Source organism: Lethenteron reissneri, chromosome 37, assembly GCF_015708825.2.
Source record: "Lethenteron reissneri isolate LAM-NWPU_2019-01 chromosome 37, ASM1570882v1, whole genome shotgun sequence".
NCBI classification, from domain to species: Eukaryota; Metazoa; Chordata; class Hyperoartia; order Petromyzontiformes; family Petromyzontidae; genus Lethenteron; species Lethenteron reissneri.
This window is the reverse complement of record NC_083815.1, coordinates 3,203,984-3,224,903: the sequence shown is the minus strand read 5'-3', so window position 1 is coordinate 3,224,903 and position 20,920 is coordinate 3,203,984. Positions and strand designations below refer to the sequence as shown.

General features: G+C 48.3%; 2 protein-coding genes across 2 annotated transcripts in view; one reads left to right on the top strand and one right to left on the bottom strand.

Annotated features, from left to right (window-relative positions):
* Nucleotides 1–1,022: 1,022 nt before the first annotated feature.
* LOC133351469 (bromodomain-containing protein 4B-like) lies at nucleotides 1,023–18,996 on the top strand. Its single transcript, XM_061566701.1, has 3 exons — nucleotides 1,023–1,278; nucleotides 2,665–2,705; nucleotides 14,575–18,996. The coding sequence occupies exons 2-3, from the start codon at nucleotides 2,674–2,676 to the stop codon at nucleotides 15,698–15,700; spliced, it is 1,158 nt and encodes a 385-aa protein (XP_061422685.1). The 5' UTR covers nucleotides 1,023–1,278; nucleotides 2,665–2,673; the 3' UTR covers nucleotides 15,701–18,996.
* LOC133351468 (non-muscle caldesmon-like) overlaps nucleotides 7,267–20,920 on the bottom strand; it is a 75,605-nt gene continuing 61,951 nt past the window's right edge. The window contains exon 14 of the mRNA XM_061566700.1: nucleotides 7,267–12,209. Within this exon, the coding sequence (XP_061422684.1) occupies nucleotides 12,181–12,209 (29 nt within the window). The 3' untranslated portion in view covers nucleotides 7,267–12,180. The remainder of the gene's footprint in view (nucleotides 12,210–20,920) is intronic.

Sequence of the window (20,920 nt, the reverse complement as noted above, 5' to 3'; positions counted from 1 at the left end):
CGTGCAATTCAATTGAAAGCCTAAATGTACGCTCTTGAAACATGCTTAGAAAATAATAAATAAATAAATAAACTTGTTTGGAATGCGTGAAAATAATGTCCCTGTGTTTACACAATAATCCGAAGGAAATCCTGTACAAACGAGGCAAGGTAAATTGTCAACAACAAACGCGAGACGGTTAAGAACTGATACCAAAATAAAACGGTGTCGTTGGCTGGATCGAATCGCAGGCCCTGACCCTGTGATGCAACCCGGGCTCTCAAGTGCCGCGAGTCGCTGGTCCTCGCCACAGTCACCGATGTGAGAGTGGCCACCATAAAACCCGATCGCGTGACACTTGCTTCTGTGCCCTATGTTGGCTAAATTCTATCTCCTGAGCATTTAAAAAAATATATCGGTTTGTAATGAAACAAACTTCGCTGTTCTCGCGATACACATGCATGGCGCAGAGCTCTGCCGCCGACTGTTTTGCACGGATATTGCTTGAAGGCATCTTCGAGGTAGCCCTGTAATTGCCTCTTCCGTGGGCCATTCACTAAATTAAACGTTTTATTTTGCCAGGTAAGGCCCACTGAGCTACATATCTCTCTTTATCAGAAGCCACCTGGCCACACATCAAATGATAGCTCAACGAAGTGACTCATCATGTGGACATTTATAGCAGCCACATACTCGAAACGCATTTTGATTGTGAACGTGGAGGGAAGACCCGGAGAAAAATCCACGCGACCACGGGGAGAACATAACACTGCTCAGCAAGGGATCCATATGCATGTATCTCGTGACATGACGCCGAATGCACGATCGTGCTCAGCGTTGTTGTTTTTTTTAAGCTGTGAAATCGGTTTTGGCGTTTCCAGCAGGCTTCAGCAAGTGTTTCCACTGCTTTCTCAACCAGCCACAAGAGGCATGTACCCTCTGAAAGTGCAAACGACCAAAAAAAATCCACATCTCGCAGCAGCAGCGGGGCTGATGTCAGCCCGATCTATATTTAAAATATCCCGCACAGCCGTAGCAGGATTCGCTCTTCACTCATCGCTTGTCCACGAGCCCCGGGGTACGTCCCAGCACGCACGGTGTCTTCCAGGAGCTCCTCGTGCCTCCGGCCTCCTCCTCCTCCTCATCTCCAACCTCCTCCGTTCTTCTCCTCTCCTCTTCCTGTCTCAACGCCTCCTCTTGCCTCACCTCCTCGCTCTTCCAATCCCTTCTGGTCGGGCGATGCCCACGATCTGAGCGAAGCCTTCAACTCCACTGTCCCTCAACTCTTCAAACCTCCAGGTGAGGATGAGCTGCACCTGCGCGTGATTGATTTGCAAATTCGAAATTTGGCTCTCGGTAGTTAAGGATTTGCAGCGGATGACTATCTCCAGTGCTTAAACGCATCTCAAAGTGCTTTGCAAGTGCATGGCAATGCAATCTGCTCGGGTAAAATATGGGGAATTGATAGAGGGAGAGTAATGGAAAAACGTACAGCCCTTTGTCAATCCACTGCTGGATGAGGGCCTCCTGATGCCCCGAGTAACGACAAGGATCTCCGTTTTAAATGCCGAGCTTTTGAATGCCCGGCGTCTAACCGTGCTTTACAGACGCATGGATGGAATTTGAGGGCAAACTCGGAGCTGAGTACGGGGGCCAAGTAGAGATGAGCCAAAAGGGAAGCACGAGACATCGTTGTAAAAAAAATGGTCAAACTAACATCACCATTAATTCTAGATTTGAAGCTTTCGTGACTGCAAGGATTCATATTCTTGGGTTTTTTCGGTAAAGTCACGCAGGTAAAAATAAAATAAAAATCACGACGTTTCGGAGGCAACACAAGCTTCCGTCTTCAGGTGGAACCGTCACAGCCACGACAGCTGTATCAAGTAAAAAAAAAACAGCTGTCGTGGCTGTGACGGTTCCACCTGAAGACGGAAGCTTGTGTTGCCTCCGAAACGTCGTGATTTTTATTTTATTTTTACCTACGTGACTTTACCGAAAAAACCTAAGAACATCACCATTATTTTATTGTGCTTGGGACCATATATATGAGGGAGATAGAGTTGACAGCCCCCCCTCCCCTGCCCAACAACTTTTGACAGGGGGCAGTAACAAGGCATATGAGGTGCCCCCTATAATACTCATCATTCACGGAGTCCCGCTGGGCTATTCGATACAGAACTCCCGTGGGTAGTTGTACACGCAGTGTCTCATTGCTTTCTCTTCACCTGCAGTGTTATTCTGGAGGTGGAAAATTGGCTAAAATTACTGCGAGCGCTTTGGGACGTCGATGAATGTGAAGGATTGATCGCGCCAACTCTGCAGGTTGAATCCCACTGCGATTTGGACTCGGTGATGAAATGTGTCCGCCGTCACAAGACTCTGTCTAGAAACAGTGGCATGTTTGTCGTGCAGACAAGAGGCAGCAGTCGGACATAGGGAGAGCGGAAGGTCTTGAGGCTGGACTTGAAACGAGGGCAGGGAGCCGACAGCACAGACGACTTGGGGAAGGGAGTTCCAAACTCTGCGGGTGATTTGAAGTCACGATCCGATTGATAAATCGGTTTAAAGCAGGGGCGAATTTATAAAACGTTGTGCAGTGACGTTAAACTAAAAATCTTTATGCACGTAAACAAAAATAGATATTTACTCTCATGACTTTATGCATATATCTCGTCTGTGAAGCTCCCCGGTATGCATCGATGGCCAGAGATGGGGGATTTCGAGTGAGTCGAGTCGGCGTTCAGGAAGAGCACCGCAGTGCTGTTCAGTCGGCCGCTTCACACACACGCAGAGAGTTCGTCACAGCCCTACTCGACACACCGAGCTACGAGCATTGCCCACAGCACCGTATTGCAGGTGGGAATGCCAAGTTAAAAGCAGTGGACTTGTAAACATTCACAAAAAGTTGTAGCACACGCTGTTGTTGGCCTTTTGTGGCCAAGACAAGTGAGTTGTGCAGATATCAATTAACTTTCAAAACGAAATTGGATTATTTACTTCCATTGGCCATGCAAACACAAGTTGTTATCGCTAACGTTTTACCGGGGTGGAGTGGGTGGCCTATTGATTAGCACGCTGTGTAATGAACCCAAACTGTCCAGGGTGGTGAAGTATGGTCAAACGACTCCCACAATCGACATGGCATGGGGAGGCCTTCACCCAGCAGCACATTGACAAAGTGCTGTCAATCATATTTTGTGTTTAACTTTTTTCCCATGTATTTTTCCCTCGGTTGTATTTCAATCGTGTCATTTGCGTCGTCGTGAGACGAACAATCCGTTTGGAAATCTTTCAAAGCAGTGAACATTTATGTTAGAGAATGACCGTCGGAAGCGGATATCACATTCTACGTGACCTGGACCACACAGTAAAAAGGCAGAACGTTCCACCCACTTCGCCACATGGAGAGTAATCATGTTGGTCACGTGACCATAAAGGCAATATTTTAATTCTCATTGCTGGAATTTAACCAAATTAAATTAAGTGCATAATCAAATTTGATGTGAAGAGATGTTTTGTGCAATCATCGGTGACCGGGCCACGACCATTAACTCGTTAAACTTGACAATCCAGTTTAACCACAGTTGTGTGGCTAAAACTTGGATTCAAACCCAGCATTTCAGTGGTTCCACCTCAGCACTCGGAATTCTTGAGCCAACCCGCCCCCTTTCTCACGATAGAAAACCACAGCAGGTTAACCAACTGGTCATGGCACGTAGATTAATATGAATGCAAATCTTAAGAGCGAATTTTATTGCTATCCATTGGCGGCTTATGATTTAATATCGCTGGCTTTATTTAAATTTCGTGCTGCAGATTCATGCCTTTAAAATAACTTTGGAGCAGCGAAACGCCAACTTTGCCACTTCCCTGCTTGCTGCAGAGATTAATAATAGCTCTTCCAGTCACAATTTTAGTTCCAGTAATACAGTGCACGGATATTGATAGTTTGTACACGAGAGGCGACGGTGGTAAAAGTAAAACATGCGGAGCTGGATATTTAATTACTGAAGTGGAATTATGCAGAGGCCACGTTTTTTTGTGCATTTTTTTTATTTCTAATTTAGCAGGACTTTTGAAAATCCATTTCGAGCGCCAGCCCCCGTGCCGTGTTTATTTTTCCACCGAACGACAGCATCTTGTAATGTGTTAACGGGTTAATCCACTTCGGAATGTTGGGGCATTGCTGAGCGGGAAAACATGACACTGGATTCTGCCTTTTGAGGACTGGAATATAATGCACCAATGTAATTTTTGTTCTCAAAATTATATTCCAACTGTGCTATAGGCGTTATGGCACGCAAATAAATCCCACGTGTTTCTACTCTGCAGCTAGCAGTGCATCACCCTGTGTCAGAGAATGTTCCCTAATAATGACAGAACTGGCAATCATTGGTCAGTGAGAATCAAGTCTTTTTGGTTCTTTCGGTAAAGTCACGTAGAAGGGAAGTAATAAAATAATAAAAATAAAACATAATAAAATAATTCGTCCTCAGGTGAAAACCACCTGAGGACGGCTACTTGCGTTGTGGCCGAAACGTCGTGAGAATTATTTCATTATGTTTTATTTTTATTATTTTATTACTTCCCTTCTACGTGACTTTACCGAAAGAACCAGGAAGATGAATCCCTGCAGTCACGAAAGCTTTACATCGAGAATCAAGTTTTAATCGTGGGTGTCTGCCCAGTTCCGCACCCAGGAATCTCAGCAGTGCTAGCTCACTACTATGACTCTGAAGCATTGGTGCTTTAGCAAATAATAAGCAATCGATTTAATTTCAGTGGAGGTGGCACAATGAATTAAGATCACGATAAATGCATCAAATCACCTGTGTGCGTGTATGAATCAATGTTATGATTCTGCTAGCCGGGCGGTGGTAGTTATGTGCATGGCCTGTAATCCAGCATTGTGGAGCCGAGGGTTTGTGGATCACACCAACTCATTGGGCATCGATGTGCCCATATCCTGTCGAGCTCAGCAGAAGGAGGTACAGCAAAGCGTGGATGAATATCATCCGTCTTCTCCGCGCACCCCGGTTTTTCCCTCCACATTTAGAATCAACATCACGCGTTTAAAGTATTTGGCTGATATAAATGTCATTCTAGATTTGAAGTTTTCGTGACTGCAAGGATCCATACTCTTTGGTTCTTTCGGTAAAGTCACGTAGGTGAAAAAAATAGAAAAATAAGAAAAAAAATTTTATTTCTATTTTTTTATTTTTATTTTCACCTACGTGACTTTACCGAAAGAACCAAAGAGTACGATATAAATTTCCGCGTAATAAGCCACTTCGTTGGGGTATCACTTGTCGCCAGGTCTCTTCTGAAAAATAGCTATATAGCTCAGCAGGCCTTACCTGGTAAAATAAAAAAATATATATTTTAGTTGTAATAGAATGTTTCCACCTCGCAAGAGTAGGATTTCTCCAGGTGCTCCGGGCTTCTACTCGCATGCAAACTCTTGTGAATTTGCTGAAAACATCTTGATCTTAAAAAAAACCTACTATAATGTAGGACCCTAATAAAAAAAATAACGCCCTTGAAATTGAATGCACTATCAGCATTCGGTGTTGGGGTTGAAGGGTCAATTTATATCGATTGCCATTGTGGCGCGTGCAGACTCTCTTAGACGGGTTCAGGGGTCACGTGAACCAATTTGCACGTGATGCGCTCGAATTGGAAACGATAAATCTCTCACTTGAATACTGCGACGCGCGCTTTGAAGTGCAGCCCTATACCCACGATGCACCGAGTGATTTAATTGTATAAGTGTCAGCCCCTTGCCAATGCACTGCTGGACGACACGCCTCCCCGCCTTGTATCAGTCGCGGCGATTGTTCACCCATTCTTCATCACCCCGATCATCAGTTGGTCACACGCGAGGTATCCCTCCGGAAGGGGTCTTCAGGGCAAAGCCCCCTGCCTTGATGCGTGCACCTAGAGCTGCCCCATGGGGCTTCGATCGTCCGCGAAGGGTCTGGGGCCACAACCACCGGAACCGCACACAAACCACGGCAGCAGATGCGGTTACTTGATGGACGCATGGAAAATTAAAAACCCCTCTGGTGTGCGGATACTGTCGTCGTCCAGAACAGAGCACGTGACCATATACTTGGACTCACTGCCCGGTTCTCAGACACAAAGGGAGGCATGGTCAGGGCGATCACAGTACTCCTGATGCAATGATCTGGCCAAACCACCTCAATGTCAAAGTATAGCTGCTGCTGCTGCTACCGCTGCTCCAATCAACATCAGCCACGCGAAGTTTTGCGGTGCGACCGAATCGCCGAGCGGATAACTTGAGCAGAGTCTTGTCTCGACTCTGCAACCAGCTAAAGCTGTACACAGATGATGATTCGTCCCCGCGTCATAGCAGGAGTTGGTATGACCGAAGGTAGCAAATGTTTGACCTACCGATGTCTTTACATGACCGATGAAAGTTAATTACTTAATAAGCCACTCATTGCAACAGGTTATCACACAACTCACTGTTATTGTTCACATCAAGACAATGGAACCGGCTATGGCTTTGCCTGCTCAGGTGGGTGCCGCGGAAGAGAGATGTTAACTACCTCACCTGGTAGACAGGAGGGCGTGCGTTCGATCCCAACACTGACGCCTGTAGATTTGGAGTTTGCGTGTCTCTCTCCCCGTGGTCGCGTGAGTTTTTCTCCGGCTCCTCCGGTTTTTCTCCGGGTCTTCCGGGTTTTCCCCTCCACATTTAGAAACATGTGTTTAGAATCTTGACTTAAAGCTTTCGTGACTGCAGGAAGTCATACTCTTTGGGTCTTTCGGTAAAGTCACGTAGATAGAAAAATGAACTGAAGACGATTGCTTGTGTTGCGATCGAAACGTCGTGATTTTTTTATTTTTCTATCTACGTGACTTTATCGAAAGACCCAAAGAGTATGTGTTAGAAAATATTTGGCTGCTATACATTTCCACGTAATAAACCACTTCGTTGAGCTGTCATTTGAGGCCAGGTCGCTTCTGAACACGATCTACAAAGCTCAGTGGCCCATACCTGCTCACATAAAAAGTATTTTTTCTAAGCTGTACTGAGCGGTGAGAAACCATTGTCTGGGCTCGTGGACTATAGAGTAGCGATTCGGTCGCAAGCAATCAAGGGTTGAGCAAACGATCAATGGACGTGACATTTTAAATGCGCCACGATCGAGATAAAACCAAAGCTGAGACAATGTCCGTTCAACTTCTTTTTCACCGTACACAGCCAAGGCAAAGAGCAGTGGACGAAGAAAGGCACGGCGAGTGTACGGCGCGGAGCGTTTTCTCAGCTTGGTTTTTTATTGAAAATGTGTACGAAAAAGAAGCAAAAGAAAAATATGAAGCGTATTAGGGATTGACCGCCAACTATATAATGCGATCGAAGCGACAACAACACTCGAAAAAATAAAAACCCGGAAAGTTCCCGGGCCATTTGCCGCGTGCATTTGCGACGGCATCCGTGGGCTTTCCTTTCGGTCGTTCACCCTGGGGGTGTTGGGTCGCCACAACGACAACGAATGGATATAACTGACGTTTAAGATAATGGTTATTCGAAACCACCCCACCCCCACCAAACAAAAATTGAAAGCGATGCAACTATATTTTCACACGTGTAAGTTCTGAAGATGTCACCGTGTTGTCGTTGTAAATGTAACTTAGGCGGTGGTCCATTTTAAATGTTAATTTGGGTCTTTTTTGGGGGGGCGGGTACATCGATGAAGCCAGTGCAACGATTTATTGCCAATATTTCATTGTAAGCCAAGATTTATTTCATCGTAACTTTGATTTAAGGGGTGACATCACATTCCTCGTCGCATTAAGGTGACTACGCTAAAACAAAACAGTTGGAATGTTGACCGGGCTATCGCTGGGCCACTGCTCCAGCTCATCTCAGTTGGAGGTGTGGGGTTTAGATTGGATACTGTTGCTGCAGGCAGCCACAGGGACAGTGATTCACCGCTAAGGGAGAGCGGACTTGGATGGGGGGTGTGGGAAGCGTGGTGCAAGACCCACCCCATCGCACGCCTATAGTAAGCCCTGACTATCGCAAGCCCTGACTATCGCAGGTATTTCGATTAACCCAGTGCAGCGAGTATCACCAGACTGATCGCTAACTTTGACCTGTTGTGGCATCACTTCAGAGTCTCCAAGAAACTCTACAAAACTAGCATCATTTTGACACAGCCGCAGCTCAGATCCGCTGCTGGATTTCGAGACTCGATTTCAATCGACGAGTCGATGCGACGTCACGACGAGGCGTCGTCGCTAAGAATCCATCGCTCACAGACACCCGCATCTGGAGGATTTGCGGCGATTAGCTGCAAAAGGCTTCTCTCACCGGCGCCAAGAGGTTAGGATGAGCGACAGGATGAGCCGTGTTCGGTATAATTAGGTCCTGTGCGGGCTGGCACCGCTGTTCAGAGCTGGACGTAAGTGGCGATTCGGGGTGGGGGGTCAGGGTTGGAGGGAGCCCCATGTGGCTATAATGAGGAGGGGGGGGGGGGTTGGACAGGTGGGCCCAGGTACAATCCAGCAGCAGCAGCAGCAGTAGCAGGGGGCCCCATGCCAGCCACGCTCCGGCAGCAACCCCTGGCACCACCACCGCTCTGGATGGCGAGCGGCGCTTCGACTTCGCGTCACCCGAACACGCAACGAACGCCGACCGTCATCTAGACGAGAAATCGACGTCGTTGAATTCGAATCCGGATAAACACCGCTGCAGAGTGTGATGAATACATGCTGGTAAATTGGTTTGCGAGAGGGGGGGTCTAAGCCCGTTACAAGCCCCGTGATAGCCTCCCACCCCACACGAAGCCTCACGGCGCCCGAAAGTCTCGGCGCTTCTCGCCTGTGGCAGGCAGCCAATGGGACGACGGTGATGCCGCTCCACAATTTCACAGCCTTGGGGGACCCCTCTGCTCCCCCCCTCTGCCCCCCCCCTGCCCTCCGGACATCGAACAACAGATGGGCGGTGAACTAATGCGCAGTGTAGCAAGCGGAAACAATCTCTCCCAAACACTTTTGCCGTTTGCGAAAATAAAAAAAAAGTGCAGACGTTTAAACAATTCTTAATCGCCTAATTGTTTACGGAAGTTTTTTTCTGTATTATTATTCATGTCTATATTCTTTTTTATGCACTTTGGTGAAGATATTCTATTGGAAATAAATAAGCGTGGTTTTAAGAAAAAAAAGGATCTATTTGTCGCAGCACGCGTACGCTGTGATACATAGGCACAGGATACAAATCGTACTTGCGCTGCGCGCGCGTGTGTGTGTAGTAATACAAGCAGTTTTATATTTTTGTATTTTTTTGTTTTTGTGCCACTACGACTACCGCTAAACGTTACACTGTTATCGGATTACGTTGCCGTATTGTTTAATTTTTTTCTCTCGCCATTAACATATGATGCGTGATACATGTGCCCCCTTTAAAAAAAAACTAAGCGACGTACCTACCTCCCTAGATAATGCAACTACAAGCGCCACCCTTCTCTCGGGCCAATCTCGACACTTTCTCTCTTTCCCCCACGCTCTCTCTTTCCTCTCTTCCTGCATGCGCCGAAAGAGGCTGGCTGCAACCCAGCGAGGCCACAACCAACAACGCCGTTGCAATTTTCCTGCTCTTACCAGGTAACCCACAGCTCACCTGTCCTCGTGTGCCAACGCCAGTAATGATCATCTGAACCAGTTCTGGGCCTCCCCTAGGTCTACTCGGTCTCAAATGAGTACGTGGTGGCGACGCGTATACATCGCCACCAGGGAGACAAAAGCGGCCGGACGTGGTGCTGGCCACCCAGCCCCTCGTATGCTGTGACGGGCGCTAACATTTTAAGAGTAAAGATTACTCAATTAAAAATGCGCCATGGGGCACGAATCTCATGGGTGGCACACGAATATGAGTCACGTATCAGATAACTTGTAATTTCAACAGGAACCAAATTGTTGGCTCCACCAAGCTGACTTCACACCAAGGACAAGTCTGGCCAGGTATACATATCCACGGGTTGAGCAGAGGCGTGAAGATTCACATTTGTCTGGTGGTGTTGCGGCATTCGCCAGTGAAAAATAGCTTTATAGCTAATCGGATATCTCGAGGATAAATAAAGATTGTGGTCACGATTCGTTGTGCCATCTTGCTCTCTGCCACCTAAACGCCACAGTGATATAGGCTGGCGCACGCCGGCAGCTCCAACCCATGACCAACTTGCAACTTTGCCCACCTCTTGGCTCTAGCCCGTCAGCGTCTGCGATTTCCCATCTCTCGTCAATCTCCTTAGAGGTTTTTGAGCCTTGCACGTCCTCTCTCGTCCTTGATAAAGTTTCCGTACAGGAGGATGATGCGAGCACCTCTCTGCACGATCCCTAACCCTGTGTGTGCAAAGTAAGAAAACCCATCTCCTTTACATGACGTCTGCGACCCTCCGTTTGTATCCCCAATTCCATTTTAGGGAGCTAGAAATTGTCCAATGGGAAGGGCCAGCAGAAACGCAGCCCCTCCCCCTTGTCCAGTGGGTGCTACTCGAGGTCTTTCAAAATAGCCCCGAGCATGCGATCTCGCAAAAGCCCACAATGCACCATTGCACAACCACTTCTAAAAAAATGACTTCCTTTGTTCGTCCCTCGTGCCCCGTTTCTGTTTCCTGTCGAGCGATGAGATATCAATAAAACCCAATATCGGTGGGAGGGGGGTGGGAGGGGGGCTGGGAGGCCCCTCTGCACCCTCCCCCCCATCGTTTCTGTACGATCCTCGTGCAAACAAGCGAAGCTGGCTGCGACAAGATTCCACAAATCTGGCTGCCACCTGATGATGCCGGTTGTAATTACTGGCGAAGCGTCGTACTCCGATTGTAAATGGCACGTTCTGTTTCCGAGACAAACCTTACTAATTGGCTGTCCGGTGGTGGCGGGTTTAATGACACATTCATATTTACGCAATCTAACCCATAAAAACCCTCTATTATGGATGATATTGGTCGCGAAAGCCTCCTCCTACGTGCTAAACTGACGAAATTATAATGGGCAATGCGGTGGCGGTGGGCGTAGATTGCTTATTTTTTTGCAAAGTCTCATGATCGCTAAATATTGCGGGGCAGGTGGCGGGAGGGGGGGGGGGCTCTTTGGCAAATGACGTTTGTGCTCACGTGGGGTTTCCTATCGACCCCGTGGCACGCCGCGGCTCCGTGCGTGCGTGCCGAGTCTAAGCTCTCGCACCCCCCCCCCCCCACCACCCTCGTGGGCGTTTCGGGGGGGGGGGGGCGGATGAGTTGTGCTGCGCGCCCCCATCCGGCGCGATGTCTCTCAACGTTTGTCCTCCACGTGCCGGGAATGAAAATCGACAGAGCTCGTGCCGCGCAAGCGCAGCGAAACGTCCGTCGTGCGAGAGCGACCGCAAAACAAACAAAAAAACTCACGCGGCCGTCGAGCGAGCGTCGCTCAAGAGTCGTCACCGCCGCCATCGTCAAATCCTTCCAGCGTCCGACAGAAGTCCTCTCGTTTATCAAGCACTCGTGCCGCCCCCCCCTCTCTCTCTCCTCTGCCTACGCCCTCCTATCCCTCTCTCTCCTTTCTTCCTCTCCAATGTCAACGATAAGCAAGTAAAAGCTCAGTAGGAATATGGATGAGCACTGGGAAATGTTCACCCGGGCTTTTGCCGCGAGTGCCCGTCGCGTTATTATCGATAGCTGAAAATTATAATTTTACTTTGGACAAAACGTCGAGGAATTAACGCGTCGACTAATTTACAATCGTTTTTGGGTCGCAAAGCGTTAACAAGCTCGCACGTGATTCAGAAACGTGATTTTTTTTTAAGCACGCGCACAAAAACAAAACCCGCTTGCCAAATGTGAGTCGACGAATACAATGTGCGTGGCTTGCCGCCAGATCTGCTTCGCTTGAATGTGAAATCGCGCAAGTATGCGAACGTTTTGAGCGTTTGCCCCATTACGTTTGGGTTTTTGTTACTTTAAGAAACTCCTGCGAGGGCACATCCAGAAGCCCTCGTTTTTACCAGTGCTCATCCTTTTGAGGAATAACGAAACGGAATATATAGCTATTAAATAAACTGCGGGTAACATACATTTCTGTTTAAAGCCATTATATAAATGATATTTTTTTTTGTTTTCCTTAAAAAAAAATTATAAATACAAAAATGAAATTGCTGGCGTGGGAGATGTTGCGCAGTTAGAAGATCTTTCAGACTTCATTCACGTATTGCTCCAAACCTGAAAAAAATCAACAAAGCAGAATATTTAGAGGATTTTCCACGAACAAGTCACATGTATATAACTTATCTTGTCAGTTAAATTTGTCGCTATGACGCCAGTGATTATTTTCTGTTGTGTATTACATCACGTTGCGTTGAACTAGGACCCATATGTTATAAGAGAAGGTCCTTGGCTATAAACATCTTGCAGTTCACCAGTATTGATTCAAGAAGGCCCGACTCTGCTGATGGAACACTGTATGTCGAAAGCGGTCCAGCATTTTGCTTTGCTACTGAATGTATTCAATCCCAGAAGGCTATCGTGCGAATGGGTTGTAGGAGAAATACTTTTAGAGAGTTCTGGTTGCCAGGGTGCACGCATCGGGGATGAATATCGATGCCCAAAACCCCACAAAGACGTCCATCGAATCGCGCGTGAGAATCAATGATCTTCGCTTCGAACCTGTTGCATTCACACTAGGTGCAGCTAGAATATCTACCACGATAGAATAATAACGGCTCGGCGAGTGATATCGCGACCTCCCCGAGGTGACTACTGTTCATCAGCGCGCCGGGTGGGAGGTTGAATCCGCGACAAGCCCAACAGCATCTATTGTCTCGGGAGAGAGCGGCGAACTTCCAAGCATTGCTGGCGACATAGCGGACGTGTGTGGCCACAGACACCTGCGTTGCACCGTGTATATATTGTGAGAAGCAAATCCCAGTGGCTCGCCGCGGTTCACATTACTGGCGCACCGGATTGTGCCATACCGTCGCAAAAAATGGGGGGGGGGGGGGTAGGGGGAAATTTGGTTAGCTTGTACTTCTTGCGCTTGCTTAGAATGGCTTGTTCCATTTATTCACGGGGTGTGAGGGGAGGGGGGGGGGAGATGAGGGTGAACTTGGTGGTGACCATGGGCAACTTGCGTTGGACGCAGCGAGTGCAGAATGCGAACGCTTTGAGATTGAATCGGGCGAAAGAGGTGGCTTGGGCCCAGCACCTGCCTGCCGGCACACTGGGCAAGGACCGAGTCGAGAAGGTGACGTCATTATTATGAACGCCTATTTCGATAAACGCCCCACGCGAGTTTGGACATCGGACGCAAATGCCATGGTGGAGCTGAGAGTGTATGCCTTGGGTGCGTAGGTGAGCGTGTGGCGGTGATGGTGGTGTGGTAATTCGGGTGATTTGAGGGGGGGGGTGGGAGGGAGGGGGGTAGGAGAGGGGGGGGTGATGAGGGGTGAGGGGGCAGCCACTTGAGCGGCATCCATAAGTGGCGTCGCGGTATCGGATACTGCAAGCTGTCCATTCCTGCCCTATTCTTGGCATGTTGGCACCTGAGGCTCGGTGGGCAGCTGTTGCCAGAGGCCACGAGGCCACTCGGAGCCCCGGGGGAGCGCCAAAAGCGAGACCGGCAGATGGGCAGAGAGCGAGCGAGCGTAGGCAGCAGTGAAGTATGCAGGCGGTGCAGCTGCACAGGGCCCCGTGCACTCGGAGGCTATGGATAGGAGAACGTTTGATTCCTTGCACCAGGGCTCATGGTGACCGAGCTATGCCACACGGTAGAGCGGAACGAATAGACAGCAAAAGTAAAGTGGCAAACAGAAATGGGCCAGATTTAAATTGGAGGATGTGTTTCCTGGACATCAGTGAAAACAAGCTTCATAGCTCATCGGATTCCTCCAGGATAAATAAAAGGCTGATACTGAATATCATTGATATAAATTGTAAATAATCAATTCACATGCGCGGGGTTCAAGGTGTGCGTTATGACCAGCATTTGAAAATCGGCGTCAAGTTTGCTTGCTTAAAACTAAAATTCTCCGTGACTAAATTGGTCTGGAAAACCGATTGACTGATGGACTGAAAGATTTTTATTTATACACGGAGACACGCAATGGATTTCTGCTTCATATAAGCTTTTATCCAAGAATGGGAACGGAAAGAGTTTTCTGAGGCTAACGATACAAAACTGGATAATAACAAATTCATCTCAATTAAAATGTTTTAATGAAATTTAAAATTGAATAAAAAGTCCTTTCTAATCGGAGGAGAAGAGCAAAGACTGCTGTGACTTTTTTTTTCTCAAAATATTTTTCATTAACGAGACTTACTTCCTGAGCTCTGCCTATCTATATATGTAAAAGGCTACGGATGTCTGCAATAGCTCAGTGTCTGAAAATAACCCAGAAATAACCCAGAAATTGACAATTGTGTTTTTAGAGAAATCTATGATAAAAAAATAAGTAAAAATAATTAAACGCGTGAATGTTGAATCAAGATCTGCTAGATCGGCGTATGTTATGCCGGGTACAGCTAGTTTAATACATTTTCCTACAAGCCTGCCTATTGACCTTTGACCCCTTTGTCTATCATGTGACAGGTTGGCTACCATGATGGTTACCATGGCATCTGCATACCCGGCCTACCAGCAGGTCCATGCCAAGCCTCCGCCCCCTGTGCCACCCCCCAAGCCCAAGAAAAAGGTCAAGTTCCTCAACTCTGTCAACAAGGACAGCAAGAAGACCGACAAGAACCATGAACACGGGGTCAATCATCACCAACATCATCATCAGCACAACCAGCACCACCCCCGCCATCGGCAGCATCAGCAGCAGCTGCCAGATGACATCTTGGAGGTGGAGGAGCCGGAAGACGGCTCTGTAAAAAACAAACGGGAGGTCCCAGCTGTTGTCGCGGTCAACAGCGAGATCCGGCAAGAAGTCGGCGACAATTCAGCGCAGGTGCGGCTGAGTCCGGTTATTGAGACACAAGTGACGGTGGACGCCGAGGAACCGGTGATTGCCAGGCCTCCTGTGCATGCCGTTCAGTCGACGCCGCCGCCACGGCCGCCATCAGCCGAACAATCAATGGTAGAGAATGCCAGCAAGACCCAGGAAAAGCAGAAGCCAAAGACTCTCCCGAAACCGGCCAAGAAGGGACTCGGCTGGGCGCGTGTGAGGAAGCACCTCATTGTGCAGGAGCCCGAAAATGCCGGTACCGGGGATGGCCAAGCTACGAGTGGCAATGAAAAGCCCGGCGAGGCCACCACCGCCGCTTCCCCTTCCCAAACGGAGATGCAGCGGGCCATCGTGCCTCCGCTGGGCCGGGGGATGGGCAAGCGGTGGGACTCGGTGCTGTTTCAGCTGTTTGCGGCACGTGCCGAACACCAGCGCCGCAAGGAGCAGCGAGAGAAGCGAGGAGGGGAGCACGAGGGCACCGGTCACCGGGCCTACAAAGGCCGCCTGCCGCTGCTGCTGTTCGGCCCGCGCTTCGACGCACGCAAGCGCCGTGAGGCGGCGTCGCGGCCCGCCAAGAAGCTCGCCACCTTCGTCTTCGACCTAGGCTTGGCGCGGAGGGCCGCGACGGCCGTCTGCGACGCCGATTCCGCCGCTGCCGCCGCCGCCACCGCCGACGCGGCCGCCACCGACAAGACATTCAACCGCTCGGCTCGCGGTTGGCAGACCGATGAGGCGGCGGCGGCATTGGTGCCAGCCGCCAGCGAGTGATGGAGACGACGGCGAATTTGGGGATGGTCCTCGACAAAGCCCCGTCGGCGGCGGTGATCGATCACGCGGAACTCAGTCATGCCGAGTCTTCTGCGGATTCGGCGACGTTGGGGCAAAGTGTGAGGTTTCTTGGCCTCGTGCAGCCGAGCTGACCCTACTAACCTTGGCTCAAACAAACGAGTTATCGTTCGGGGGCAACGCCACTGTTATTACATTGTTGGGTCAGAATCGTACGAAATTAAATTTAGCTTTGGGCTGTTTTATTTCTACATGCAGTGTGGTCGCACATACCTGGTAAGATGATTGGTGATCGCTTAAAATCCGTGAAATGTGAATATTAGCCCTATTGGTCAGTTCAGGACACTGCCAATTTTCACACAAGTGAAAAAAAAAACCCGAGCGATTGACAGCATAAAAGCAAAAGGGTTGTTATTGAGTTGAATTTGCAGTTCGTGAAGAAGGTAACGACTGAAGTCATGAGGGACACAGAGGTGTATTAAAGCTATGAATAGGTGAAGTGTGTCAGTGATAAAAGGAAAACTGGCACCAAAAGGATGTTTGGTGGTAACGTATTCAGTTGATAAGCACTGCTCGGCCTAGTAAAGAAAACTGCGATTATATTTATTTTCTTTTGTTCCCACACCTTTTCGGAAACCACAATAACAATCCATCGCACGCTGTTGTAAGCCTTCTTCGAAATAAGAACAGCACGTTACGTCGGTAACGAGTGTCAATCAATATTGATATCGGCCAAAGGCAGAGCCAGCGTCTGACATCCGTTCCACACAACCTGTTGGGGTTCACACCCAAGGACGGGCGCTGCATAGTCGAGTCGTCAGAAGCCTCGCATCCAACTCAAGGTGAACTTGCCAAGCGTGGCGGTGCTCCTTGCATGCCCAAGATGTGCAGCACGAGACGTCCCCACAGTCACCACACAACGGAGCCGGCGTCGCGTGGGAGAGGAGAGCTCGTCGCAGCCAGCCAATTACATTGATGCTGCCATGCCATCGCTTCCTTCCTTCCTTCTGTTAGGTCCTGCACAGCTTTTGCCTGACCTTGAAGGATCGCTCTTACAGCCTCTGCATTCGGTGACCTCTGGGCTGCCACTAAACAGTGCCTGTCGGTCATGGTAGGGTGGGGGGGGGGTTGGTGCTTTGACCACTCGCCAGCAATGTTAGCAGTGGCCAGGAATCGACCTTGGGTCACCGGGCTCTAGAGCACTATGCACAACGTATGCTGATTTGGATATTATTTACTTGCATGAAGATATTGCTAAGAGACAACTTGAGTTAAACTTGGAATGTTGCTACGTATTTATTTTTGAAAGTGTATTGAATTTGATTTCCCGGCAATGTGCTGCGACGCGTGACTTTAGAGGCTGGGAATTTGCTCGCACTCAAAAGTTCATGGCTTTTCAGCCGCTTTGGAATCCTGGACCACACACCTTACACTTGGTGCTATGAATCCCCAACATATTTCGTCGGGCACAATTTCTTATTGCGATTTGCTGTTGCAAAAGTGCAATTGGATGCCGTAGAACATACGCAGAACGATACCATTTTATATGTTGCGTTATAAACCATTTGCTTTCTTCCCAGCAGTCCTTGCTCCTAACGGCCCTTGATGGGACCCGAATCACTTCCTGTGCAACAGTCTCTCGGACCTCTGCTGACAAACTGTGGCACGTCGTGGTCGCGGTTCCCTCTGACAAGTTCCACTTCGCTTTGACGAGGCCCATGCAGCGTGTACAAACTGATTAATTGGCATTTGATCTCGATTGGGGCGCAACAGCCTGGCATCATCACCCTCCTCCGATGTTTGTGAATGTGCGTTCATCAATGTTGCCAACTGAGAAAATTTGCATCTAGATTTAGTGACAAATCGACAGAGTTTTAAAGGTTTACCTAGCAGCTGACTGTTGTTGGGGGAGTTGGCAAAACTGGCCTTCATCGGCTCACGATGAATTTCTAGATCGGTAGACATGGAAATGGGAGACAAGCGTGTGGTGGTTCACTAGGCCCGGAGTTTGAGCAACACGCTTCCCGAGATAATCTTAAAAGCCAGGACCTCGTTGATCCCAGTGGCCAATAAAAGGCACTTAGCTGGGTGCCATGCATGGCGGGGGTGGTCAGAAGTTCAATGTGGAAGAGTGCTTCAAATATCGCGTCAGCTTAAATCAAGGCGTGGATGTAATCGAGATCTGAATGTTAATCCAGGCATGTTGCCGTGTGAAGACAGGCCTGTGACCTACGCTCCGGTGTTAAAACACAGCCCTCGCTGACAACGGATAACTCTCATCGGTTGTCTGCAGATGTAAAAGAATGATTTTACAGTCTATATGTATGTACAGTGCAATGTCACATCCGACTCCCTGGGTAGTTATGTATAGGCAGATACGTGAAATGGTTGGATATGTGAATATCGACAGAGAATTGTGACCACCGTGCACAGTGTGTGGGTGTTTTGCTTGGTGAGGGAAGATAGGTGACGGTCGGGTATGCGACGCACTGAACAGTATAGTCGAGGAGTTTGCAATGAAAATGAAAACTGCAAAACTCCTGCGTGCATACCGAGCAGTGTCGTGATATGAATTGCTATTGAAACACTGAGGTTTCGCACATGTGTGTGATCTTAATACAATGTAGCTCTTTTATAATAATAATTAAAAAACTTAACCAAACTATTCATTTACCAGGTAAAGCCCACTGAGATTTTTCGCTGTTTTTCAGTGGTGACTTGGCCACACATGATATCTAATCAAAATTGTTTATATCATCACACGTGGGAATTTATAATTGCAGACAAATAACCTAACCACATGTTTCTAAATGTGGAGGGGAAAACCAGAGGACCTGGACAAATATCCACATGACCACGGGTAGAGAGATCACGCAAACTCCAAATATATAGGCATCGTCAGGGTCCAGGATCGAACACACAAGCTCCTGTTTCCCAGGAGAGTTGAATACAACATCTTGATACTTTAAAAAAATTTAAAATTTAAACCAACAATCACTGTCTTTGTTAAAATACGTGCTTAATTGCACATCATTGGTGGCAAAGTTTGAGAAGGGTTATTTATCAAGTTTATGTATTTACTATAACTGTGCATATATATAGGACTATATACAAACTTGTACGTTTGATTGTAAATATGTTTAAAGCAAAATCTAATAAAAAATTGAATGCTACGTTTTCTTGCATGATGATACTGTACATATACACTGCAGAAAAAAAACAATATGGCTCCTGAGCAGGCCGAAGCCTGCACTGGGCCTGAGATCAAATGCGAAAGAGTGTGCCTTTCAGAATATACGAGACAATACAATGCTGACTTAGGTAGAATGTATATGTGACCACATCTTACTGTAAAAAAAAACAGCATGCATATTTATGCATAGAGAAAAATAGGCATAGCCTGGGCTTAAACGTGCAGGGAATTGACAGCACAGATTTCTGGGAGAAGGGAGTTCCAGACCCAAGGTGCAGCAGAAGAGAACGAGTGACCCCCACTAAGTGAAGGTTGACACGTGACTGACAGAAAGACTGGGTTGCTGGCACATAGGGTGCGTGGGGGGACACAGTGTGATGAGAGGGGATAAGTAGGCGATTGAGGAATGATGAGTGAGATAATATGGAAGAAATATGCTGGGGAGTCCATGGAGGATCTTAAAGATGCAAAAATCAGTTGAAACGTCCATGTGGCTGTGGGGAGTTACAGGAACCAATAGCAAAAAACACGTGAATTAAAAAAGATTTTCACACTGCATGTATCGTGAGTGTATGGATTGATGTTTAATCAACAAAGCTGATGCATCTTACTCCTCAGCCTACACTGAGGAGCTTCTCCTGATTGGGAGAAAATGGGGGGACACGAACTGAGGGGCACTGCTGTTTAGGGTGACTTGCCCCCCCACCACCCCCGACCCCCACCAATTCCACAGTGGAAGAAGCCATGCCCACAAAGTTCCAATATCGGCTGGAGCAAGCAACCTTCAACCGTGCAAACACGCAAGTTTCCTAGGAGAGGTTAGGCCATACTTCACCAAAAAAAACAGCTGCTGCTGCCATCCATCATCGCTGACTCCTCGTAGACAAGAATAGGAAGGTCCTGGCAGACCCTGCGCGCTCTCTCTCTCGCGCGCACGCGCAATCTCTCTCCCGTGCTTACGCTCTTTCTCTCGCTCTCCTGCTTGCTCTCTCTCTCTATTTTACGAACTCTGTCTATCATTCACATTCTGTCTCTTACCATTATTTTACCTCTGCTCTCAACAACCCTCGCTGCACCTGTCCTTCTCTTTTTCACTCTGATGTCCGCTCTCCCATCACAGTGGTGAGATGTTAACCTTCTCACTTGTTATGCGGGAGGTCATGGGTTCGATCCCAACTCTGACGCCTGCTATATATTTGGAGTCTCCCCGTGGTCGCATGGATTTTTCTCTGGGTCCTCTGCTTTTTCCTCCACATTTAGAGTATTCAGAGTGTTTGGTTGCTATAAATTTGCACATGATAAGCCACTTTGTTAGGCTATCCAATCGCTTATGAAAAAGAGCTACATAGCTCAGTGGCCCTTACCTGGTAAACATTTTTTAAAATATATATATAGTTTCTCACTCTTGCTGGCTTGCTCTCTCCTCTCCGTTGCACTCAATGCCGCCGCACGGGGTTGGGTCTTCGCTACGCCCACCTCGAGTATGGCCCGCAGCCACCACCTCTTATTTACCATAAATCTCCATGGGGTTGCTCTGTTATTTCCAGAGTTAAAATAATCCCACGTTCGCCGGGCGCCCCCAGTCTAACATGACCGTGCAATGGAATCGCGACCGGATGAGCCCGCGCGTATATGTTTGTCCGTACGTGTAAACATACACCGAAGACAAAGATCCCCTGTATATCCTTATTAGACCCTCGGGGCAGTACTGTTAGTGAGCACCTATTAAGGCCAGCTCGGCAGCGCGAGGAGAGAAAATGGTGTGGCCACAGCGGCCGTCCTCGTCTGCCCAGTGCTGATGTTTACATACCGCTCTGGGGATGCGGGGGACGGGATACTCGTTTGGGGTTGACATGGGGGGAAGAGGCCCATGACTGTTTCAGATATCACTTGCCACTTACGTTAGCTGTGGCTTTGGAATAGAATCCGGGCCCGCCGAACTTTTTGTTCAGCGTGCAAACTGCTGCACCACTGCAGCATGACTGGCTCATGTGACGAGGGGTGTTGCA

Coding starts and splice junctions, on each gene's coding strand:
- LOC133351469 (XM_061566701.1), top strand. CDS start 2,674: ATGCATCGATGGCCAGAGATGGGGGATTTCGA. Junction 2,706..14,574: donor CCAGAGATGGGGGATTTCGA/GTGAGTCGAGTC, acceptor ATCATGTGACAG/GTTGGCTACCATGATGGTTA.